This window comes from Mytilus edulis, chromosome 3 (genome assembly GCF_963676685.1).
Source record: "Mytilus edulis chromosome 3, xbMytEdul2.2, whole genome shotgun sequence".
In the NCBI taxonomy this organism is placed as follows: Eukaryota; Metazoa; Mollusca; class Bivalvia; order Mytilida; family Mytilidae; genus Mytilus; species Mytilus edulis.
In genome coordinates this window covers 80,522,080-80,549,116 of record NC_092346.1, presented here as the reverse complement: position 1 = coordinate 80,549,116, position 27,037 = coordinate 80,522,080, and the positions used below count along the sequence as shown (strand labels likewise).

The 27,037-nt window shown below is 31.4% G+C and overlaps 1 protein-coding gene across 2 annotated transcripts in view; it reads left to right on the top strand.

Moving 5' to 3' along the window:
* The window catches only part of LOC139514503 (E3 ubiquitin-protein ligase HECTD1-like), a 39,353-nt gene that overhangs the window by 5,168 nt on the left and 7,148 nt on the right, over positions 1-27,037 (top strand). The window contains exons 5-35 of one of the 2 annotated variants that reach the window (XM_071303849.1): positions 925-1,136; positions 1,799-1,875; positions 2,480-2,578; positions 3,176-3,299; positions 4,032-4,302; positions 5,874-6,015; positions 6,330-6,506; positions 7,602-8,006; positions 8,321-8,485; positions 8,757-8,894; positions 9,154-9,300; positions 9,711-9,799; positions 10,276-10,290; positions 13,838-13,946; positions 14,825-14,959; positions 15,452-15,594; positions 16,642-16,785; positions 17,196-17,276; positions 17,573-17,671; positions 17,927-18,090; positions 18,430-18,606; positions 19,126-19,310; positions 19,902-20,030; positions 20,523-20,979; positions 21,313-21,605; positions 24,209-24,365; positions 24,813-24,901; positions 25,083-25,213; positions 25,680-25,737; positions 26,102-26,270; positions 26,802-27,012. In XM_071303849.1, the coding sequence (XP_071159950.1) occupies positions 925-1,136; positions 1,799-1,875; positions 2,480-2,578; positions 3,176-3,299; positions 4,032-4,302; positions 5,874-6,015; positions 6,330-6,506; positions 7,602-8,006; positions 8,321-8,485; positions 8,757-8,894; positions 9,154-9,300; positions 9,711-9,799; positions 10,276-10,290; positions 13,838-13,946; positions 14,825-14,959; positions 15,452-15,594; positions 16,642-16,785; positions 17,196-17,276; positions 17,573-17,671; positions 17,927-18,090; positions 18,430-18,606; positions 19,126-19,310; positions 19,902-20,030; positions 20,523-20,979; positions 21,313-21,605; positions 24,209-24,365; positions 24,813-24,901; positions 25,083-25,213; positions 25,680-25,737; positions 26,102-26,270; positions 26,802-27,012 (4,992 nt within the window). The remainder of the gene's footprint in view (positions 1-924; positions 1,137-1,798; positions 1,876-2,479; positions 2,579-3,175; positions 3,300-4,031; positions 4,303-5,873; positions 6,016-6,329; positions 6,507-7,601; positions 8,007-8,320; positions 8,486-8,756; positions 8,895-9,153; positions 9,301-9,710; positions 9,800-10,275; positions 10,291-13,837; positions 13,947-14,824; positions 14,960-15,451; positions 15,595-16,641; positions 16,786-17,195; positions 17,277-17,572; positions 17,672-17,926; positions 18,091-18,429; positions 18,607-19,125; positions 19,311-19,901; positions 20,031-20,522; positions 20,980-21,312; positions 21,606-24,208; positions 24,366-24,812; positions 24,902-25,082; positions 25,214-25,679; positions 25,738-26,101; positions 26,271-26,801; positions 27,013-27,037) is intronic. The other variant, XM_071303850.1, reaches the window with a different exon arrangement.

The following is a 27,037-nucleotide window of genomic DNA, read 5'->3' as shown; positions in this document are numbered from 1 at the left end:
ACATGATCATTTTAGGCGGGAAAAATACTTGGGAAAACACCTAAGTAACAGACAACTATGTCTGGCTATTTATAGACATTTAAAATAAACAGCTGATATGGTAGTGCCATGAAAGTAGTAAAACTTGTTGTATCTATATTAATTTAATTTGGAAAAGGGTGTAGAGGGGAAGGGGTTAATTTGTAAAGTTATTTTTTTTTGTAATTTTATATTATTTAATAAATTTTGGTTACTAAAAATGACCCTGGATATCAGGGAATGTGTCAACCTGTTTTTAGGGAAAAAAAGAAGGATTTGTCAATGACAATTGTTATGACCAAAGCAATATTTTTATGTACATGTATATGACATAGTGCTTTCTTGTTTTTAAAGAACTGATTTTGTTTTTAATTGTGTTTATTGTTTTAAATATTTCATATATATATGTTTTAAACACTTTTTCTTGTTTAACAATTTGTTTAAATGATTGATTACAGATGTATATGTCCTTTTTATAGTATTAAACTAGTATGTTTTAAATGAATCCATTTTATAGAAATTGCCTGTTTATGTTAAGTAAGTGCCCTAAAATTGTTGTCCATCGCGCTTAATGTGCCCTCTGAGCTAACAATTACCCTGCCCTTTTTAAAAGCTGCAGGAAACACTAATATATCACATCTTCATACACATGTACAAATGTGGGACATTCATTAAAGTTGACCACTCTATGTACTGATTATCTAAAGTAATATATTTATATGAATTTTCTAAATTAGCAAGATAATTTTAAACCTGGCATGACATATCAGAATGTGAAAGCTTGATTTAGTTGTCGGTACAGTACAATGATGCCGTTAGTTGACTTTTTTTTATTGATGTCATTATTTGAAGGAAGGAAGACATTTCAAATGTTTATGTTTTCAGTACATATTTTTTTCTCTTCAGATGTTGTCTAGACACAATGCGTTTAGTTGACCTTTTACTGGTACTGTTATTTGAAGGAAGGAAAGCCCTCCCTAAAACTGGTGTGTCGAGTATAAGTAGTAGGATCTCTAGTTTACGTAGGATGGACAGCTCTGGAGAAAGATCTCATCGTCAGCTGATTGATTGTATTCGTAGTAAAGATACTGATGCTCTCATTGATGCTGTAGATAATGGTAAACTATTGCTATGAAAAAATAATATGTTAATATTCATTTGTCAATAAAGTTCTTTTCCTCAGAATCAAGGTAGCATATGAATAGTAATGGTATTCTTCACTAAATATTTAAGCATCATTGTAAATTGTACAGAAATCTGAGAACCTTTATTAGTTTTATTATGACAATTTGCGTGTGACATATAAAAGTTGTAATATGAGGGGAAATCAGAAATATTTTTTTCAGGTTATTTTGCTTAGAAAATAACCAGATTAAAAGTATAAATTGTTTGTAACCTCATAGCTAAATATTTTGCTTTCTATTTTAACATGTTTAACTTGGATTGTAAAGAAAAATAAGTGAAATATTGTTCACTTCCATCCATTTATTATATCATTCCTATAGTCCAGTGAGTGTATTTATGTTGATCATTCTTATATCTGACATATTCAAGGCGATATAAACTTAATTATTTATATGTCAAAATTAAAAACAACAATGCTTAATATAGTTTTACACATATTTGAAAACAAGGGATGTATAATTACTTGATTAGCTATATGAAAGAAAGCTTAAGGGACATTAAAATAATAGCCAGAATCCTTCTAATATTTATTTGCTAAACAAGTTCACCTTTGTGTCATGTTTAACAATTTAATTTTATATTGTTTCTTAAACAGGATTTGAAGTAAATTTTATGGATGATGTTGGGCAGACATTACTTAATTGGGCTTCTGCATTTGGAACTCAGGAAATGGTGAGTAGATTATCACAAAATATTTATCAAGAATTGCCTGTACTAAGTAATTTGTCTAGAATTATCCTATACGATAAAAAATTACTGCTAATTAAATAACAATGGCTTTGATTTGTCAATGTTTTTAAAATCTCCTCAAGAATAAACAAGGAAAATGTTAGACCCTTATTTTGTGTTATTGAGTGGCAAACATGGCAGCATTGAGGGTTCATATTTCCCATTGAAACCCCAAGGAAAAAACATATTTTTATCTTTGGAATTGCATGAGTGATTATGACCAAACATTGCAAGAAAAATTAATGAAAAGACTCCTTATTAATGTTTTTCATTTGGTGCCACAAAGATTTTGAAAAAATCCAACGGTGCAGTTTTTATTTCTGATTGGCCATTTTTCTCTGAGGAAACTAATATAATAGGCAAGATGACTTGGCACTATAGTTGAGTTGGGGAAAATGGATCCAAAATGTTGCCAAATTTCCTTGAAGCAGTATCCTCCATATAGAAAATCTTTTGAAAACGCTGCTTAAAAATCTTATTTACATTGCAAATTTGAAATATCTTCTTTATTTAATTTGACTGTACTGTATTTGTGTGGTTTTAATAGGTTGAGTTTCTTTGTGAGAGGGGAGCAGACGTCAATAGAGGATTGAGATCATCATCTCTCCATTATGCAGCTTGTTTTGGAAGACCACAAATTGTTAAGGTAGGTGAACAATGTTTAACAGTATGAATTTTGCATATGTAAACTTCTATTACAGTGACTTGACTGTTAGTGTTGCTCTCCACCAATTGCATGTCATTCAAAATTTTGACCAAATTGCAATTTGTTCAGTCAAATTGTGAAAGTGCAAGGTGATAAAATAAAACATGCTTACAATCCCAAATGATTTTTGTCCTCTTTAATGTTGTTGTGACAAAATAAGTCTATCAGTTTGTAAAAGTTTATTGTGGTCATTACCATGCTATAGGTGAACTGTTGTTATTTTGAATTGCTATAAAAATGTCCAAACTAAGCTTTTATACAGTCAAGTCACTGTAATACAAAAAAAAAACTGTAACAGGTAAATTTATAACTGACAATTTTTTTATCAAACAAATACTCAATTTGTCAATACTTGAAATAACTAGTAATTGACAGCTATAAGTGTTATATAATTATACAAATTCCAAATCATTGCAACTATTGTCATACATTTATAAAGGAAGTATGGGCAAGTTCATGATCATTTTCAATATTAGTTTTAAAGTGAAATGTTAAAATGAATAGCATACGTTTTAGTTCTCTGTATTTCTCATTTAGACATTGCTTAGATATGGTGCTAATCCAGAACTTAGGGATGAAGATGGCAAAACTCCTTTAGATAAAGCTAGAGAAAGAGGAGATGAAGGTCATAGAGAGGTCATACAGATACTTCAGTCCCCTGGTAAGTTCAAATCACATAAAGGTCATAGAGAGGTCATACAGATACTTCAGTCCCCTGGTAAGTTGAAATCACATAAAGGTCATAGAGAGGTCATACAGATACTTCAGTCCCCTGGTAAGTTCAAATCACATAAAGGTCAAAGAGAGGTCATACAGATACTTCAGTCCCCTGGTAAGTTCAAATCACATAAAGGTCATAGAGAGGTCATACAGATACTTCAGTCCCCTGGTAAGTTCAAATCACATAAAGGTCAAAGAGAGGTCATACAGATACTTCAGTCCCCTGGTAAGTTGAAATCACATAAAGGTCATAGAGAGGTCATACAGATACTTCAGTCCCCTGGTAAGTTCAAATCACATAAAGGTCATATAGATACTTCAGTGTCCTATTAAGATAAAGATTACAGAAAGGTTTTACATATCCTTTCTTTAGTCTCCTGTAAAGCTGAAAATCACAGAGAGGTCATACATCTTCTTCATCATAGGCAAAAATAGTAAAGAAAACATTTACCATAGAAAGGAAAGATTTCATAGGTTATTTTGAATTTCAAGATCACAAATATTTTTCAGAATCTCTAGACTGCTCACGATTCTGCTGTACAACTTGTCCATTTGAATGCTTTTGTTAAAAGCCTGTTTAGCATTACCTGTTTGTTCATGTTTTGAAAATCTTCATTGATTAATTGATGAAAAATAAAATTGTACAGTTGAGCAACCTTTTTTTTTCAATCAGGAGATTGGATGTCTTCAGCCACAAGTAGAGAGCCACCAACTACAACAGTGACAACTACTGCTACAGTGGTTCCCCCATCCCCTACAACAACCCCTCCAGAGATCCCTCCAGTGCCAGAGGTAGTGAGGGAGAAAAAGGAAGATTCTACAATAGAGGAGAAGGAAGAATCTAATGAACCTAAAGGAGACCCTGAAGTCGCCCCTATCTATCTCAAACAATTACTGCCTGTATTTACCAATGTCTTTCAAAGTACTATGTTGCCTTCAGTAAGGTAAGATTCTATAATTATATGTATACTGTTTTAGTTAGCTTAATCAAATTCCCAGGATGCTATGAATGTTTTTTTGTTTTGTTGTCTGCTAGCTATAGCTCATCTTTAAACAAAATTAATAATTTTTATACGACTGCAAAAATTGAAAAAATTTTGGTCGTATATTGGTATGACGTTGGTGCCGTCGTCGTCTGAAGACATTTGGTTTTCGCACTATAACTTTAGTATAAGTAAATCGAAATCTATGAAATTTAAACACAAGGTTTATGACCATAAAATAGGTCGGGATTGATTTTGGGAGTTATGGTCCCAACAGTTTAGGAATTAGGGGCCAAAAAGGGCCCAAACAAGCATTTTTGATATGAAACTTATACACAATGCTTATTACCACAAAATACAAATCTAGTGTAATTGTATACTACACAGTGGTCTCGCTAGCCCAAAATAGAAGGGCGCCGCGCCCTGGGTGCCCTCAGCCGCACCCTGGGTGCCTTCATCCGCGCCCTTCTGCCCTGACGTCTTTTTCCAAAATTCTCTTGTGCCGTTTTGGTAAAATTGCCTTTTGTTTCATCGATTTCTGATCTCCAAGTTAATTACATATATGACACCTGTGTGATTGCCCCCAGGTTAATCATGTCATTACAATCAATTACAATGATAAAGACTTCAAAGGTGTTAATATCTAGGTAATTTAATTAGGACAATGTATCTTTTTGTCATACATTTGATGAATGTGTCAGCGAGTGTGTTTAGCTTGGGTCGGCATTTTCGATTTCCAAGTCACAATGGAAGAGTGTATAAATGAAGACTTTCATGACTTTAGAATTGAATTTAAGTCATCAAAATAAAACTATGCCTTCACAGAAATGCTTTCCATCTCAACTTGTTAGCGACAAGCACAGTTTTTAATTAACGCAAACGTGTTGGAAATTAATTTTGGAGTTACTTCCCCTGTTTTAGCTTATTACAAATTTGTGCTCTAAAAATATTATCTAGTTTCAAAAAAAGGAATAAAGAACCAATTGAATATATAATAACATAATAATGTTACCTTAAGGATATTAACTGTCTTTAAACATATTAAAAAAATATATTGCAATTTCTGTTTGATAATTATACTTTTAGCAATCCATGTTCTAAACATTGATAAATTAGTAATACACAAACACTTGGACATATTTGGTATAAAAAGCTGAAATTCTTATATAGATAAAAAAAAAAAAAAATTCTTTGACAATGGGTAGAGTGAAGTTAAACTATAAAAACACAATATGTTGATGAAGATATACTATATAATTCATAACTACACAAACAATGAAATAAAGACTAGTTAAAATGCATCTTTATTTAAAAAAAACAACATATACAGTAAAAAAAAAAGAGATTCCTTAACTCGTGATACACACAGAAATGTAGACAAAAAAATTAGCAGTGCCTTTTCTTATCATAAAAAGTGCCCTGCCCTCCACTGGCACCCTGCCCCTTTTGATTTCTAGCTAGAGCACTGCTACAAACAGTTACTTTTATTTTCTCATAATAACCCCTAAATGTTATTGAAACTATTCTTACAGAAAATCCTGTTTATCATTGTTGAAAAAGATGATACACTACGTCACCAACACATTGATATGTGAACTGTCTAATCCCGAGGTAAATGTTGTCAACTTTGCTGCTGCCCTCACTGAAGTAATGACTAACGTTCTGGATCATGAGGTAATCATATAGATTGAAGGAAGTAGATTTAGAAACATATTTTTATTATCAAGCTATCTGTAAAAGATTTTTTTTTTATAACAGAAATTAATGTTAACAGATATAGATTTTCGAATGGATAAGCTATGTTTTTAATTTTCTTTTAATTTTTGATATTTTCTTTTATACCATGATGATTTTTGGATACATTTTTTGCTTGCACAAGTGATTATTTTGTCGCGTCCATTCTATGATTAATTCAACAGGTCTACATTAACTTTCATATAAGATCAAATACTTGATTGAGATTAGAGTTATAAGATTTATTTTGTCAGGATGAGGACGAGAACCACCAGATAGTACTGAACATCATACAAGATATGATGAAGAAAGGCCAAGAATCTCAAGATGTCTTTCTAGAACATTTTGGTAGACTGGGACTATTTGGTAGGGTCCAGTGCATAGCTGGTCCTATGGAGGAACAGGAAGGAGCTATAGCCATGGAAGAAAAGGTATGGTTGTTTTACTAAGAAAAAAATAATTATAGATCAGTCCTATTGCGACCAAATGAAAATTTCCCACAGAGTCATCTATTGGTCAATTTATTTAAACTTTTGTCCAATTGAATAAATACAATAGCTATTGTTTTGTGTGTAGTTTATTCTCTGGTGCATATTTTTTTTCTAAAAGAAATCCATTGATTAATTTGTCTGAGTAAAAAAAATGTCTTAAAAATACATAAAACTGCATGTTGTGATGTCTTTATTTTATTAACCCTTTCACCGATTGCTGCCCAGACAGAAGCTACTCTGAGACGATGGCTTCCCTGGCTACTATTGCTCAAGTGGGAGATCTTCATAATAAATGTCAATAAAAACTTGTTTGTAGTTATTTGTGTATTTATTTCATTCACTAACACCATGTTCACAGTTTTATTCATGTTTTGATAATTTTTTCCTCATAAAATATTCAAATTTTCAAATTTTCGGCATTATTTAGGTGAAATTCTCAAAATTCTGCTCTTTGACCCCAAATCGTAATTTTTTAACCCAAAACGGCAAACTTTTGAAAAATTTTATGAGGCTGTACAAATTCCTCACACTGAACGATGTCCATTCCAAGTGTTTTGTACATAAAACGACATTTTATGTCAAAAAAGTATACTAATTTGGCTTCAATTCTTCCATATTCTTTCAAAAAAAATGTTCCCTCATTTCAAATTCTCGTAAATTCCGTAAATTTCGTCTGATTTTGACACGGTTTTCAACAAACGGAAGCCCCATGTTTACACGTTCATCCGGGTATTCATCAAAGAAAGATAACTCATGTTTGCACTGTTTTGAGCGGGAAACATAAAAGATGTATTCCGATCCCGGTAAAACGGGACTCATCGTCAGTTGTCTGAAGCGTGAATCCCGGTAAACCGGGACTCATCGGCGAAAGGGTTAATAATATATTTTTAATCTGAAGTATAAGAAGGTACAAGGCTATTTGTAATTACATCTGCCATCATACTCCACTATATTATTCGTATATATCTCCTATTTATCTAGAAATTAGCTTCCCACCTTGTTATTTCTGCTGCAACTACTTGAACTGTTTTGCAGGTTGAGGAAGATAACTCTTTAGAAGATGCTACAGAGATTGTACAGGGTAGACCGTACCATTGGAGAGACTGGTGTATAGTACGTGGACGTGATTGTCTATATCTCTGGAGTGATGCTGCAGCATTAGAGCTGTCTAACGGTAGTAATGGATGGTTTAGATTTATACTAGATAGTAAATTAGCTACAATGTATTCCAGTGGTAGCCCAGAAGGAGGGTCGGACAGTTCAGAAAATAGAGGGGAGTTCTTGGAAAAATTACAGCGTGCTCGTAGCTTGATCAAGAGTGGAACTGTCAGCCAACCATTATTGTCACATCTTGGTTCACCAAGACTGGTTATTGGGAATTGGTCTTTGTCTTGTAAGAAAGAAGGAGAGTTACACATACATAATGCAGATGGTCAACAGGTTAATATAATATAAATGATAGAATTGTGTAATTAGGATGAAAATTGTGACCTTATGAATGTATAAGTGAGGACTAGGGTTTTCTTCTGATCAATGACTTTCTTTTTGCTGAAGTAAAGTAAGTTTATGGTTAGTTGATTCTTTCCAAGTTATCACTAATTCATCTGTATTATAGATTAAGTTCTGACATTAATGTGAGATATCTTTACTCTCAAATTCCTGATAACAAATAAAGTAACAGATAAAACTTGATAAGATTCTAACTATGAATTTAAGAGTAGAAATTTAATTAATGTTTTTTTCTCTATTTTCAGTCAACCATTCTGAAGGAAGATGTACCAGGGTTTATATTTGAGTCAAATCGTGGAACAAAACACTCATTTACAGCAGAGACCTCCCTGGGAGCAGAGTTCTCAACAGGATGGGGAGGAAAGAAGAGTAAGAAATTCAAATCAAAGACAGAAGAAATAAAAACAAAGGTAATTACCATAAACTCAACATGTGTTCTGTGTTCATATTTCTGAATTTATTTGAATTTAGAAAAGGAAAAACTTTAATATTGGTCTTTATTTTTCTCACATTTTGATTTTTTTTGTGTTGCTTATCAGCTAAGATAGCTCAACACATAGGGATCATTTTCTTTCATTTTGCATTGTCTTGTCCTTTTCACACTTTATTTCAATCTACAACTCATCTGAAACAACTTATCTGAGTTCCACAGAAGTAAACAATTGATTTTCCTTGTTTCAGGTGAAGAATCAAGCTAGAGATATTTATGAGCAATATTTCAGAGCAGCTGAAGCCATGCCTAGAGGTGTGGTAGCCAAGATTAGAATCATTGTACAACAGCTAGAGGCAGCTTGTGCCAAACAAATTAGTCAAGTAAAGGTTAGTTACAATAGCAGGAGAAAATTAGTTCAGCTTGCATAATATAATCCTAAGTAATATGATTCTATTATATTACTTCAAAAATGATTGACACTTATCATAATGGTTCAATGGATCATTAAATATTATAAGTATAATTTTATTTGATTTTCACTTTTAAATATGCCTGTATTGTAAAAATTTTAATCATTAACTATTGGTGCTAACGTAACTTTTTATTCAATTGCTTGATGGTAAAGAAACGTTACTTTATTTTCAGTCCCCTGATGGTGAAGTAGCTTGGAGAGATGACATGAAGGCCTCTTTTGAATCCCTGGTAGATTTACTGAAAGAAGAACACACAGTATCCTCTTATGAGCTGCATTCCAGTGGCCTTGTCCAAACACTTCTTAATATACTTAGTAATGTAAGTAGCTGTAGTTTTGCCTTACTTTACAATTGTTTCAATGGTGACTGATTTATTATTATCTACAATATGTTTCATGGATTTCAGCCACCAATGAATGAACATTAAACTAAAAAATTAGGAAAGAAGTGAATGAATTTTAAACTTAATTTCTATGAAATAATGCATTTAAATTGTAAAAAGCTGTTTATATGACCAAAAATGGGCATTGAAGAAACCTGTCATTGTCTACAACATTGGACAACTGGTCTAAATCCTAAGAATTGATGTTGCAAAGTAATTATATAAAAAAAAAACTAAAAGGTTCAAACCCTTCTTGTTATAGAATCACTCTAAATGTATCTATCTGTGCTATTCCAGTGATGCACCTTTAACTTTGATTTAAATCACATGTTTATTTTTTTACTCAGAATGTAGAGGATTCGGACAGTAAAGAGAGCAAGAAAAGGACAAAAGAAAGAATCAATATATTTAGGACAATCTTCCAGGATCAGGGAGAGTAAGTTGTACTTATTTTGATAAGAAATGCTCAATATACACCAATTATGTTACATGTGATAATGATTGGCTTGGTGAATTTATCAGATGATTCTGTTGATATTTTCACCGATATTGTGATGAATGAAATAACTTTTCAATTTAAAGATATTTTATATGAGTTTGAAATATTGAAAAATTTAAAATGACTGGAATGGTAAAATTTTTGCAATTATTTAATCAGCCAAATGTTGTTTACCTTTCATTAAAAGTTAGTTCTTATATCTTTGTTTGAAAAAAACCCACATGAAGAATGATGATTGGAAACATTTACAAATATAAGCCAAACAAAAGCTTTATGGTAATGGAAACCTTTGTAGATTGCATGACTAGCTATTTTAATGTTTACGGCTGTACTATTACTTAATCACAGTTGTAGTATTACTGTAAAGAGATAGAATTGGTTTAAATACTTATAGTCTTGTTTTATAATTTAAGCTTATCAGAAGAAGGGTGAGCACTTAAGCTTAATCTACTTCTTTATTTATGCTACTTACATTTTTGCTTGTATCAAATTATACATGGGCTTACAGTGTTTTCCCTAGGCTATTCAAGCATTGGGGTGCCGCTATGCTTAAAATTCGGCTGCCATGCGTTTGTCATAGCCGCAATGCATCCCGCTATGTTCTAGGGAAGACACTGGCTTATTTCCATTTAAATATGCATAGCAACTGGGAAATATAATCTGGCAAATCAGTTATGATATTTACAATTTAGACCATTTTGAATTACTTTCTTTCTTTATGTGTTATTTGAATGGAAACCTCTAGAGCTTTTTAAAGTCAGGTTACAACCCTTTAGTTATACTATTTCAGTTTGATATATTGGTAATTTAAAATCAGTTAAATAAGAAGATATTAGAATACATTTCATTTTATATATGTATATATTGAGTAAAGTGTTTTGTTGAATACTTCTTTTAAAATATTGTTGCTAGCATTTGCTGAAAAAATATATCTGCATAGTTCATTTATCTGTAGAACTCTTCATGTACATATATATTTTTACATTTCTAAGAGGGTATCCAATGATTTAAATTTGATAGTAATTAATGAAACTAAACAAATTTACTTTGACTTAATTTCTTGGCTTTCCTTTCCTTGCCAGACTTTTGCATAAACTTTTGAAATTCATTTTAACTGGATTCAGTTGTTAGAAAAAAGATCATTTATCCATATGTTATTTGCTTTAATTGCAAAGACTTAGCTACTGGTTTAAGTTTTCTGGATAACTTAAACTAGTGTCCAATTCTTATGAACAACTGAGTCCAGTTTTACATATGTCATCATAGCTTATGAATTTTATGTTCAGTAGCAGATCGAGAGATTAGAGCAGCCTGTTGTGACATAATGGGACTGTTTCCGATTTGTATCTTATGGTCTCACTGACATTTACTTCACACCAACTTTCATTCAATTGATTACATATCATTTTCATTCAAGTAGTAACAAAAATTCTCATTTATACATGTACACTAACAACTTACAAATTTTGATTATTTACCTGATAACAGAAACCCAATTTCTTTCAACCCAACAAATGTTGCAGTCTTACCATTTTCTTATGGTGAAGTTTGATTGGATTCTACTTTCCACTGAATCTTCTCCCTGTGTATAGATTCTATAACAGTGTACATAATTGTGATTATGGTGTTAGATACAACAGAAATATTTTATAGATAGGTAATTTTTGGGGCAAATTAAATTTATAAACAAAAAAGACAACACACATTCCTATTTCACAGTTCTTAGAAATGTACTTAATAATTTATAATATGGTTTAGGTGGATGAACTGACTAGCCCCTGTGTATAGTTCTTAGAAAATAAACGTAATACTTTATTATATGGTTTAGGTGGATGAACTGACTAGCCCCTGTGTATAGTTCTTAGAAAATAAACTTCATAATTTATAATATGGTTAAGGTGGATGAACTGACTAGCCCCTGTGTATAGTTCTTAGAAAATAAACGTAATACTTTATTATATGGTTTAGGTGGATGAACTGACTAGCCCCTGTGTATAGTTCTTAGAAAATAAACTTAATAATTTATAATATGGTTTAGGTGGATGAACTGACTAGCCCATGTGTATAGTTCTTAGAAAATAAACGTAATAATTTATAATATGGTTTAGGTGGATGAACTGACTAGCCCCTGTGTATAGTTCTTAGAAAATAAACTTAATAATTTATAATATGGTTTAGGTGGATGAACTGACTAGCCCCTCTGTATAGTTCTTAGAAAATAAACTTCATAATTTATTATATGGTTTAGGTGGATGAACTGACTAGCCCCTGTGTATAGTTCTTAGAAAATAAACTTAATAATTTATAATATGGTTTAGGTGGATGAACTGACTAGCCCATGTGTATAGTTCTTAGAAAATAAACTTAATAATTTATAATATGGTTTAGGTGGATGAACTGACTAGCCCCTGTGTATAGTTCTTAGAAAATATACGTAATACTTTATTATATGGTTTAGGTGGATGAACTGACTAGCCCCTGTGTATAGTTCTTAGAAAATAAACTTAATAATTTATAATATGGTTTAGGTGGATGAACTGACTAGCCCCTGTGTATAGTTCTTAGAAAATAAACGTAATACTTTATTATATGGTTTAGGTGGATGAACTGACTAGCCCATGTGTATAGTTCTTAGAAAATAAACTTCATAATTTATAATATGGTTTAGGTGGATGAACTGACTAGCCCCTGTTTATAGTTCTTAGAAAATATACGTAATACTTTATTATATGGTTTAGGTGGATGAACTGACTAGCCCCTGTGTATAGTTCTTAGAAAATATACGTAATACTTTATTATATGGTTTAGGTGGATGAACTGACTAGCCCCTGTGTATAGTTCTTAGAAAATAAACTTCATAATTTATAATATGGTTTAGGTGGATGAACTGACTAGCCCCTGTGTATAGTTCTTAGAAAATAAACGTAATACTTTATTATATGGTTTAGGTGGATGAACTGACTAGCCCCTGTGTATAGTTCTTAGAAAATAAACTTAATAATTTATAATATGGTTTAGATGGATGAACTGACTAGCCCATGTGTATAGTTCTTAGAAAATAAACTTCATAATTTATAATATGGTTTAGGTGGATGAACTGACTAGCCCCTGTGTATAGTTCTTAGAAAATATACGTAATACTTTATTATATGGTTTAGGTGGATGAACTGACTAGCCCATGTGTATAGTTCTTAGAAAATAAACTTAATAATTTATAATATGGTTTAGGTGGATGAACTGACTAGCCCCTGTGTATAGTTCTTAGAAAATAAACGTAATACTTTATTATATGGTTTAGGTGGATGAACTGACTAGCCCCTGTGTATAGTTCTTAGAAAATAAACTTAATAATTTATAATATGGTTTAGATGGATGAACTGACTAGCCCATGTGTATAGTTCTTAGAAAATAAACTTCATAATTTATAATATGGTTTAGGTGGATGAACTGACTAGCCCCTGTGTATAGTTCTTAGAAAATAAACTTAATAATTTATAATATGGTTTAGATGGATGAACTGACTAGCCCCTGTGTATAGTTCTTAGAAAATAAACTTAATAATTTATAATATGGTTTAGGTGGATGAACTGACTAGCCCCTGTGTATAGTTCTTAGAAAATATACGTAATAATTTATAATATGGTTTAGGTGGATGAACTGACTAGCCCCTGTTTATAGTTCTTAGAAAATAAACTTAATAATTTATAATATGGTTTAGATGGATGAACTGACTAGCCCCTGTGTATAGTTCTTAGAAAATAAACTTAATAATTTATAATATGGTTTAGGTGGATGAACTGACTAGCCCCTGTGTATAGTTCTTAGAAAATATACGTAATAATTTATAATATGGTTTAAGTGGATGAACTGATTAGCCCCTGTGTAATGCACAATTAACATAGACAAATATCTAGTTGATAATATGATGATGCACTACCATCAATGTAAGCTTATAACCAAACTATTTTGTTACAGGTTAACTCCAGCTATAGCACTTGTAAGAAAGCTGATATCAGTCCTAGAATCTATAGAAAAATTACCTGTGTATAGCTATGATTTACCTGGTTCAGGTTATGGACTACAGGTATGTAAATTACCTGTGTATAGTTATTATTTACCTGGTTCAGGGTATGGACTACAGATATTTGAACTTATTTGCCTCAATATACCTCTGGAACAGTTTGTCATCACAACTCCTCTGAAACCACACAACAAAATTTCATGAAACTTTGTAGATAATAAGGACATACAATGTAGATGTGCATATTGACAGGAAATTATGATTCAATTTTTTTTTCTTATGCAATGTTTTTTCCTTACAGTTATTTCATTTCTCCAGTGACTGTGGGGATCTCTGGTATGTGAGCGTGCCCACTAAGGTTCTTTAATCTCTTCTGTCAAGTTATATTCTAATTGTAGATATAATACATGTATTTAGTTATAATGTAGATAAATCAACCACATAAAATATCTGGTTTCTAAGTTGTGATTCACAAAGATCCAAGTTTTGTTTTATAGGCAGTTAAATTAAATATGTGACTAGTTATTACTCACAGGTTTCAGGTGATATTAACTATGGTATACACTCATTAAGTGAAATCAAATGAAAGTTCTGTTCAAAACATGCTGGATATTCATACTTGAACACATTTCAATAATTTACTTTAACTCCCTCTGACTGTTCATGGAATTGGTCACATTTTTCTCAGAAACTATGAATCAGAGTTCCTTGAAATTTTGTTTCATCATCCATGTGAGCATGCTATACTTTGTCTTCACATGTATTGCTCTTCAACTTCCTATAAACCAAATACTTAAAGATTGGGTATCATTATCAGCATTAGCTTCATGTTGACAGAGCTGCTAAAAAAAACCTGGTTAAATCATTGTGTCATGATTTTAAACCCTGTACTATCTAATAAAATAGCTTCAGTGAAATTTAAGAATTTTTGTAAATTGCAGATCTTAACCAGGAGAATCAGATTCCGATTAGAAAGGTCATCAGGTGACACTACTTTGCTGGATAGAAGTGGTTGTAACCTGAAGATGGAGCCACTTACAAATGTAGCCTCTCTAGAGAGATATCTACTGAAAATGGTGGGTTTAACTAGTATATATATATATAAAGCATACTGTTGTCTACATCATAAAAATAATTGCAATTGAAAACACGAAGGAACTATACTGACATTCTTAAAAGTAAAAAGTTCATCCGAGATTTCCATCTGATTATAATGGCTGAATATCCAAAAATTGAATTCCTTATTATTCATGGATTCTTTCGGTAAATATAAACTACAAATTTAAATGAAGTAGTAATTTTGTATGAGCTTGTATACAGACAAAAACTAGATATGATATCTTTGGCGAAAACAAGATATCAAATTTCTGCTTTATCCACATAAATTGGTACCCAAGAAAATGAATGATGGTTTCTCATAACTGAAATTTAAGTGAAGAAAGATTCTGAAATGTATCACTTTATCAACAATCAGAAAAAATTCAATAGTTGAAATTTTAGAATTCATATTTATATATATTTAAATTATCTGTATATTTCTATGAATTTAAATGACTTGTTTTTGACAGGTTGCCAAACAGTGGTATGATTATGACAGACAAACTTTTACCTTTGTGAAGAAATTAAAGGAAGCTGTATCATCCATTACATTTACCTACCAAGGTGACTTTGATGAACATGGATTAATGTATTGGATTGGTTCTAATTCAAAGTAAGTATTATAGGATATCAGTACATGGTTTTCACTAAAGCTGTTTTCAATGTTGGCTTTATTTTCAATATTTTGGTTCAACTATACAATTTTTATATGCCCCTTTACAAGTGGAAAAATTGAAGAATTTTTCAGTTTCTGTTCTCTTAACTTAAGTTTGTCTCAACTAAATTTAATGAAATGTGTATATAATGCTTATTACCTCTAAACTCAGTTTAAGTTCAATTTTTGGCAGCTTCACTTTTACAGTTCTTGAGTTATGTCCCTTTATAACGTTATATGCTAGCGGGGGCATCATCTGTGTCCTTTTGGACACGTTCCCCATTTATTTTGTTAGAAGTTACTATTATTAAAATTAATTTTAACCATGACTGTATGACATTTTATATTTTAATATTTTATGATGTATTTAAATGAGTAGTTATTGTTGCAAACTCCATTAGAAATTTGAATTGAGATCATTTTTGGAATAAGGGAAAGGGGGAGGGGTGGGGGGGTCAATTTTTTTTTCTCATTTTAGATTTCAGAATTTAAAAAAGAAAATTTCTTCAAATATTTTTTCTTTGAGAGGATTAATATTCAACAGCATAGTAAATTGCTCAAAAGCAAAAAATTTTTTTAAAGTTCATTAGACCACATTCATTCTGTGTCAGAAACCTATGCTGTGTCAACTATTTAATCACAATCCAAATTCAGAGCTGTATCCAGCTTGAATGTTGTGTCCATACTTGCCCCAACCATTCAGGGTTCGACCTCTTGGGTCATATAAAGCTGCGCCCTGCGGAGCATCTGGTTAAGAATTATGCCCCTTTGAAATATCAAATATGTGCAACGCAGGGTATATTGCATCTCTGTTCTTTTATTGATCATTTAAATTGTCAATAAATGATTTGCTGTAAATGGATAATGCTTTGACTTTTTCCTAAAAAAAAATCTACGCAAAAAATCAGAGAACAGATTACTAAAAACTAAAATTGGTATTTTTATGAAGAAAAGCAAGAGATTTTACAAATTCAAAATATCATATTTTTTTTTAATCTTTTTCAGAACAGCCTATGAGTGGGTTAATCCAGCACATTATGGCTTGGTTGTAGTAACATCATCAGAAGGAAGAAATCTCCCATACGGTAAACTGGAGGACATTCTGAGCAGGGATAGTGCTGCTCTCAACTGTCATACAAATGATGACAAGTAAGTAACCATCAGTATAGATGCTTTAAATCGTAAAAACACAATCATAAAATATTGATAAGAAGGCCGTTCATTTTCTCTTTATATTCATATTTTGTCATTACAAGCCATTACAAGGCCTTTTATAGCTTTGATATGCAGTATGGGTTTTGGTGATTGTTGAGGGCTGTACGTTGACCTATAGTTGTTTCATTGGCAAAAATAACACATCTCCTTATTTATATAATTTTTGAAAATATTATCTGATGGTAAATGTTATCAAAGTATTTTCTGTTTTAATTTTATTCAAGAATTACTTTTTTTTTAATTTATTATCAAGTTTTATTTAAATTTCTTGATTGAATTGACAAACTATGGATAACTGATAATTGATATTTATATGATTAGTATAAATACATATTATTTTGTAGGAAAGCCTGGTTTGCAATCGACTTGGGAGTGTGGTTAATTCCATCTATGTATACCATCAGACATGCAAGAGGATATGGCAGGTATAAGTCAATTACTATTGCTTAGTTTTATGTATTCAATCTTTTTGTATCGTAAATGTATAGTTTTTCTAGTAAAAACAGATAAACATAGGTCCTAGACTACAACATTTAAGCACTATAAATTATGGTCTGGTCTGAATCAATAATTGTTAAAAGTTTTTCTTAATAGTTGAATTGTTAAAAATAAAAAGATTTTGTACCGTAAAAGGCTGTAGAAGTGTATTTGTACAAAGGTTACTTTTAAGTCAGCTTATTATGATTTTGTATAAATCCACGCTTATTTTATACTATTTCAGATCTGCACTGAGAAACTGGGAGTTACAGGTGTCAAAAGATGGTACCACCTGGATAACATTAAGAAAACACAAAGATGACAATACTCTCAATGAACCAGGGTTAGTTTAAAATAGATAAGATTAAAAAAATAGACAGAAATTTAATGACTCATCAATGTTTATTTGTTTAAAAGACTTTAAAAACCTTTGCAGTATCAAGTTTGAAAAAATTACCCTCATAGAAATCTTACCTGTCTCGAAGACTTCTTTTCTGTGACAGAAGTGAATGTGATTGTCTCTATATGTAGGTTTAAATGTATTATATGCTGCCAACTATTGCTTGTAAGATTAAATGTGTTGTATTTTTATTTGCAGGTCAACAGCCTCGTTTGCCTTGACTGTGTCAGATGATGAACCTCAGGGATGGAGACATATCAGGATACAGCAGACTGGGAAGAATGCTAGTGGACAAACCCATTATCTATCATTATCTGGCTTTGAAATATATGGAACAGTAACTGGGGTTTGTGATGATTTAGGTAAGTGCAAGTTTCAAAAGGATATCATTATGATTAAGGTCACTAATACATCTCTGATTGAAACATGTGGAACAGTCCTGCTATTAAAGAGGATTTAGGTAACTACTTGGTTCCATATGTCAGAGGTCAATATCAGTACAGTAAATGAAGTAGGAAGCTTATCAAATCATTGAAAAACTATTTGAATTAAAAGATGTGTGGTCTAACATGAATAAGATGCCTTGTTAGGTCTTTGTTTGTTTTGATTAAGGTGATTCTTGGTATCCAAAACTCAAAGATAGTATATAGACGAAAGTATTTAAAATAGATTGTCATATTTTGTATTTATGTAATTTACAGGCAAGGCTGCTAAAGAAGCTGAGGCTAACATGAGAAGATTGAGAAGAATTATAAGGACTCAGACATTGAGACAGATGGTTCCTGGAGCCAGAGTTGTACGTGGCATGGACTGGAAATGGAGGGATCAGGATGGTAATCCGTCGGGGGAAGGCACTATCACCAGTGAATTAAGAAATGGTAAGTCCCATGTCTGTATATACATATATATCTTTTGATAATATAACAATACAAAATATGTATGAAATGACTGAAAAGTTAGTGCAATATGTGAAGTTTTAATAAGGAATGGTTAAATGGGATAGTTATATTGCTCAGTTGACATACAATTATAACATTCAGAAATATAACTGTATATATTCAATAATATTCATGGGAGACCAATTTTTATGGTATTTTGTTGGTGTACAATGAAGTACAAATTTTATATACACTTCTATGCAGACTTTGGCAAAACCATGAAATTAAATGTCCAAAAATACAAATTTATCCACAAAAAAATAAATAAATCCACAGTTGATCAGAATTCTGAACGATAAAAACATTGGTATACAAAATATGTTCTTTCTTATCGTAACAATTACACAATTACCATGACACGAATCTGTAACAATCTTTTTTTACAACTACATTTGGATTCTGTCTTTTTTAAGTAAAGTTTTTTCGTTCGCTAATATTCCATGTTAACTTGTTGATCAGGATGGATTGATGTAACATGGGATGCTGGAGGAACTAACTCTTACAGAATGGGAGCTGAAGGCAAATATGACCTTCAACTTTCACCTAACCATGACCCACAGAATCTCAGACCTGTACCTGTCAGACAGGACAAAGGAAGTCTTAAAGTCAAAACACATGGTGTGTCAGTTTCTGATAAAATTAAGGTAAATTATCATTAGTAGCATCTTTTCATTCTCTGGCTTTTGCTGAAATTTTGTTCTCTCTATTTAACAAACAAATAAACATGCATATTATTGTCAAATTTAACTGTTTTAAACATTAATTGATTGATCAATGTCTTCTCAGTTTACATTGGCATTACTTATAATACAGGTGATTCAACAAAAATATGATAACAACAAATGATCCATTTAAAAACCAGGTCAAGTTACTGGGTCAATACTGATGTATACATTGTTAGAAGAACAAAAGTATTCAACAGTGACATAACTTCAACAAGAAATTAAAGAAAAGATCTTGTAAAAATCACCTTTACTAATTTGCTATGTCCATAATAATAATTACTATAGTAGATAAAAAATAAATAAAAAAGATCAAAAACTTTGTTTGAAAATTTACATGTTGGAAAGAACAGAATAATATTGCAATAAAACATCTGCAGAAAAATAAAAGAGTTTTGTAGACAAGATTCAGTAAACACAATGCAATGTGAACTGGTTACAAATATAAGAAAAAAACCAAACATTTTTATGTGTATCATGTCATGCGTTGATGAGTTTTGTATGTGTAAATAGGTTAGTGTGTTGACAAGTAGGAAGAGTAGTTCTACTCCAAGTCTGACAGATGTAGAGGAAAACAAACCATCAGTAGCCAGCACAGAACAAGCTTCATCAGCTGAAAATTTAACTTCTAAAGTGAAATCTGTAAGTATTTAAAAATCTCTGCCTTAGTTACTAAGAAAACTTCAAAGTAAAATCAGGAAATGATTAAATCTCTGCTTTAGTTACCTAGAAATTTCTTAAGTCAAACCTGTAGAATTTACAATCTCTACTTTGAATACCAGATAGCACCATTGCTGGACTTTACAATCCTTAATTTTCTTGATTACAATCTCTTTTATATTAAGCCTTTTGAATTTTCAAGTGGAAAGACTGGGACAAATGAACATTAAAAAGCATACTTAGGCTTAATGTTATTTTGTTTGAATTCTCGGCACAAAAAGTCCAATGAAATCAATTATGTGTTACCTGAATTTTTTTTAAACTTCTGGATGGATGATTATAAAACTGCAAAACATTTTTGTATAGACTGGGAAAGACTCAAATATATATATATAAACATGATAAAATATTTTAATCAGATGGAATAAAATCTAATATTCAAAAAAATTATACATCCATGTCCTTGTATTGCAGATGGCTCAGAATCTCAGTGACAACCTTGTCAACCTTGCCAGTTCCAATAGACTAATGGGAAGTGTTGAGGAAGACAACAATTGTAACATCCCCAGGGAACAGTTTGTTGTGGCTCACCGTAGTAATAGATCAGGGGAGGTTACTCTGTCAGAATTTGCCACGTTATTAGAGGCAGACAATGAAGATGAAGTGAAAGGAGCAGAAGGAGGCCAGCCTGTAGATAATATATCTGTCACAACAACACAGCTGCATAACAAGGAAAACAAACGTCCAGAATCACAGACAAGGAGTTCCCCAACCAATCCTATGAGTGTTAGTGTACCTAATTTACCAACCAGTATGGAACAGACAGTCAGTTTGTTGGAATCCTTTGCAGCTGTAGCCAAGAGAAATCTAGGAACTGTTGGCATGAATAATAGGAGTAACAGTATAAGATTAGCTTCACAAAATGCTATCAGTATGTGTTTATTATCAGAAATCATACCTAATCGTCTTATCTTTTTATATTGAAAAAATCATTGTTAGGTTGAAAGAAGTATCATGTGATCAAATATTTCAAAGTTTCAGAATCATATTTGTCATGAAAATGCACTACTGTTAATTAATGATTACTAAGTTTCCTAATAAATCAACTGATCATTGTTGATGAACATATGACTATAAGCTCACACATACATTGATATATCCATTTGTCATTATTGTCAGCTATGTTAATATCTATTAATGAATAAATATCTTTATGGTTTGAGAGATAGGGTAACATGTTTAAAGCATGTACATTGTTATGCAGGTAATCTTCTAAGTACTGCACAGAGTTATCCTAGCTTGACAACAAATAGTGCTGCCACCTCTAACACCTTGACAACGACCCAGACCATGGCTAATGTGACCTCACTGAGCCAGGCTCTGACACGTAGTCTAACCTCTACATCCAGTGAGAGTGACAATGAATTTCTAGAAACAAGTAGGGCAACAAATCTCCTTGCAGAACTGGAAGACGAAGAAGATTTACCTGTACCTGATGAAGATGATGATGAAAATGATGAAGAAAATGAGGATGATGAACTTTATGAAGATGTTCTGGTAAGTAGAAATTTTGATAGATTTGATGAAAAAGATTCATTAAAGATAAATCTGTTCTCAGGAGTAATTAGATAGAAGGGAGCTTAAAAAGTAGAAAATACTAAGGGTGGATTAGAATCTAAAATCTAATAAGGGAAGATAATGTCATAGTAAAAATACAAATACTTGTATAGTCTTCACAACATTACATAGAAAAATAAAGATTGTGCAACAGGGACCACACTTAAAGAAAAAAATAAGCTTTGGGTGATGTTGAAGGCTTAAAATATTCCATATGCCTCTGAAAAGGACTAAATAACAATAAAACAGATGAACCGAAAGTTCATAATGGAAACAAAAAGGCAGTTATTTCATAGTATTTTAGCCAGTCTTCACTGCACCTTTCTGGGTATATAGGCCCTTGTATTAAGCTGCTCTAGTATTTTTATGCCCCACCTACGATAGTAAAGGGGCATTATGTTTTCTGGTCTGTGCGTCCGTCCGTCCGTCCGTCTGTCTGTTCGTTCGTCCGTCCGTCTGTCCCGCTTCAGGTTAAAGTTTTTGGTCAAGTTAGTTTTTGATGAAGTTTAAGTCCAATCGACTTCAAACTTAGTACACATGTCCCCTATGCAGGGATGGGGTAATCGTAATCTGTAATCGTAATCGATTGTAATTGATTACATTTTTTCAAGTAATCGACAGTAATCTGTAATCGAAGACATTTTCGATTACATGTAATCGTAATTTAATCGATTACAGCAAAAATTTGGATGTAATCATTGATTACTTTTCGATTACATTTCGATTACTTTAGTAAAATATTTTGATGAAAAATAACCTATTTCAGAGGAAAATATGTATATAATCTCTTTGTAGTACAGATAAAATATTATGCATCAACAAAACTTGAGAGTTAAGCAACTGCCTTATTTCTATCTATTGTCTCAAGCTGCATTATGCGCAACCAGATCCCCTACCTAAATTTAATTTATATCTAGCTTTTGAAACAAATGGATGTATGTGCTTGTCAATAATTCAAGAGCTTTAATATTAAAATAAGAAAATAGATTTGAAATAATAAAACAGATCTAAAATAAGGAATGTGTCCGTCTTTTGTTAAGTTCTGTAGTACATTTTTAAAAGTAGTAAGCTTATTTGTATTAAATTTCCTGAAAACATCATTTTCAATCAGAGTTGAAATTAAAGCTTAGAATAGATAAACAGTTGATTTCTTAAATGTTATGATATACATGTATATAAGTTAAATTAAAAAAGAACACAAAATCCTTTTAACAATGAACCAATGGCAATGCATTACAATTCTTTTTTAGAAATAGATACATGTATCCCTTTGACACTATAGATATATTTTGTATATAATTTGATTGGAGAAGTTAACAAATCTTAACAACATTCTTGCCTTTACTAATGAGATGATCAAAGTCTTCTAATCAATAACAAACATACTTTGTTTTTATTTCAATTATCTTATGTCTAATTAAGAAGGAAATTTACAATATTTAGCCCCAGGTTATAAATTGTACTCCAGTGGCAGTTTAATAATCTGTAATTAGGATGGTTATCCAAACAAAAGGTTTAAATCATGCATGTCATTATAATTTTAATAATTTTGATCTTAAAAATTAGCTGAACTGATTAATTATTCTACTTTTTTTTTATATTTCCTTAAACATTATATTTAACTATGCATAAACAATTTTTTTTAAGAGTAAAAACAAAAAAGCTAACGTAAGTCAGTAAGAAAGCAAATTTTTTTAAAAACAATTAGTTATGAATAAGTGATTGTTGCAATGCGATGACATCTTACATTTATGTTGAAAGTCAAAATTTCAAGATTTTTTAAATATTTCTAATCTTCATTAAGCATGTTAAGAGATTTGATCTAAACAACAGCTATTAACTTCTAATATAAAAACAATGCTTTAAATGATGTATTTGGTAAAGTTCTTAATTTCCACTATACAAATGTTGAGCAATATAATTGTGTTTTACTCAGGCATGTTATTTTTTTGTTGAAATGTTGAAGCATGTAATTGACAGTAATCGAAAAGTAATGTAATTACTTTTGATAAAGTAATCGATTGTAATCGATTACATACTAAAATTTGAGTAATCGATTATTAATCGATTGCACAAAAATCCTTCATGTAATCGATTATTAATCGATTACATTTATCAGTAATCGTGCCCATCCCTGCCCCTATGATATGATCTTTCTAATTTTAATGCCAAATTAGAGTTTTTACCCCAATTTCACGGTCCACTGAACATGGAAAATGATAGTGCGAGTGGGGCATTCGTGTACTGAGGACACATTCTTGTTTAATCATATTTTAGTTGGTTAGATAGGATTAACATAGTCAACAAACAATAAATTATTCATCAAAAAATTATTGTCTTTAAAGCAGATCATGAATTTAAATGATAGTTGCTTATTTGTATTTACATTTAAGCCCTGACATCCTTAAAATGACTATTTGAAATTGTTGTTTGTTTTTGACGAAATGTGTTATTGCTATACTCTTATTATCAAACTGTAGTATTAGCATGTTAAAAAGGGGAAATCTTTTGCTAAATTTTAAACAGTTCTACTTATTTTTTAGGAGGAAGAAGATCTTGAAATGAGAGGAGAGAGACGAAAAACTTGGGATGATGAGTATGTTCTTAAGAGACAATTCTCTGCACTGATTCCAGCATTTGATCCAAGACCTGGTAGAACCAATGTTAATCAAACTCAGGACTTTGAGATACCAACTCCAGGTAAGGCCCTTTGAAGTACATTGTCACTTAGAGACTTTGAGATACCAACTCCAGGTAAGGCCCTTTGAAGTACATTGTCACTTAGAAAAGAATGGTGTTTATACAGTATGTTACTGATATTAAAACTTTTCCATTTGATAATCTTAACAATCCAAAAATATAGTATAGCATTAAAGTATCAATTCCTACTCACAAAAGAATGAAACCAGATATAAAACATGTACACATGTTATAATATAAAGATAAGGAGATGTGGTATGATTGCCAATGAGACATCTATTCAAATTAGTTGAAGTGAAGTGGATTTAAGCAATTGTAGGCAATCATACTACTTAAAAATGAGAGAAAGACATATCGTACAGTTGGCTATAGAATACAAGCTTTCTATCAACTCAACAGAATGTAACTGTTTATTAAAATTAAAATTTGAATATATGTTTTTTGTAGGTAAAGAGCCAGTTCAGGCCCCAGAGAATGTCTATCCTCTACAACAACCAAAACTGGTACTCTCTTTCAAAGCTCCTTGTCTGCCAGGGGTAAGTTTACATTCTAGAAGTTGAGCAAATACCAAATAAAATTTTAATGAAATTTAATGTGACCTTTTTGAATTTTTTTATGATATTAATTGATATCCAAATAACTTTTAAATGAAAACTTAATAATATGCCCAAACAATATTCTTCCCAAGATAAATATAAAATGTGTTGTATTTTTCAGTTGGAGGACACAGAAGTTGTTTTAACTGAAGATAAACAATGTATATTCAGGTTCATACAAAAATTACTTATCCAAGGTGGTTCAGGCAGCAAGACAGAAAGATTACGTAGAATCTGGGAACCAACTTATACGTAAGGTCCTAGTGTTTATATCAAATACAAATAAATATCATCAATAAAATGGAGAATGGAAATTGGGAATGTGTCAAAGAGACAACAACCTGACCATAGAACAGACAACAGCAGAAGGTCAAGGTTGCTTAAGCATCAACTTGACAGTCTGGAAATATATATTATAAACATCATGCATTTAATGAATCATGTTAGATTGTTACATGATGTAGGTAAAAACAAAGTGATGATTGAATGGTAGGGTTGTAGATAGTTGAATTTACAATTTACATAGAATTCAGGGACTTTTTAAAACACACATAAGTTACAAGTTCCAGTTAGTATTTTGAACATAAATATTGACAATGAAACTGTTATCACATAAAAGCATTGAATTTATTTTTGAAAAGAAAATTATCACAAACAGATATGTTTATGATGTAAAATGATGAGTTAATTAGTATATTTGTTACATATTTCTTTGCAGAATTATATACAGAGCATTAAAGGATGGAGAGGTGAAAGAAGATATTGAAAAAATGACAGTGAGTACCATGTTGTCTAAAATTTTATTTTATTTTATTTTAATCTTTGTATGTACACTGTAATTTATGTTTTGTCATATTCCTTAATACAGACCTTTATAGAATTTATTGGGGCCCTGCATCAAGGACTATAGAATTTATTTGGGCCCTGCATCAAGGATATTTAGTTTCCCTTTGTTACTCTGTCCATCAGTCCATTTAGTTTTCATACAATTTTGTAATAGTAAAAACTTCAAAAGAATGGATAAAATGCAGATGAACTCCTGTAAAGTTGTCATAACTTCTGTTAACTTAGAATTTCTTCAACAATTTTGGAAACAGTTGAAAAAATGAACTTAATCATTTATTTATGCTTTCTTTATAGGATTCTACTTACAACCAGTTGGAGAGTAAATCTGAGAGTTATCAGATTCTTAGTGAATGTGATGTTCCTAGAAACAATGACCCAGCATCCTGTACAATAGACCATGTTTTACAGTTACTACAAAGACTTTATGCTATTGGTATGGAACAGTCCATGAAACAGACTATAGGTATACATATTATACCCAAAAAATTACAAACATATTAAAAAAAAATCATTGCAAAGATTTACATAATATGAAAGTTCTCATTGTAATTTTCTCAAAGTAATTGTTTCCTGGTCCTGTGATAGCATGCTCACTTTTAAGTGTGGGGCGTAAAGGACTTGATCCCTGGCCAGGTCAAAATAAAAACTTTTATAAATTGTCATTGCTGCTTCACTGTAAAGAAGGTGGTATTGAGTATGAACAAAGGGTTTCTTTAAATTGAAAGTAATATGTCAGAGAAGGGTGAAATTACCTTGTGTTCAGCATGTTAAAAGTCTGAAAAAGCGTGTTAAGTCCTATCCTGATTTCTAATGAACATGTTACTATTCTAAGTATGCATGCAATAAGAATTACTACATATTGTCAATCAATCATGTAATTATACACATATTTCATAAACTTCTCGATGAAATACAATTTGATACCTTGTAATTTTATAATGTTGAATTCTGAAGGAAAGGCTTAATAACATGGGTACATATTTATTTATTTCAGATGAGGTAGGAGGCCTTGTAAACCTACCAACAGGAGAATTCTGTAGTAAGAAAATAACCAACAAAATAGTCCAACAGATACAGGATCCATTAGTATTAGCTAGCAATGCCTTACCAGACTGGTGTGAGAAACTAACCAAGAATTGTCCCATGTTGTTCTCCTTTGATACCAGACAGCTCTACTTCTCATGTACAGCTTTTGGATGTTCTAGGTATGATTTTGAAATTTTATACATA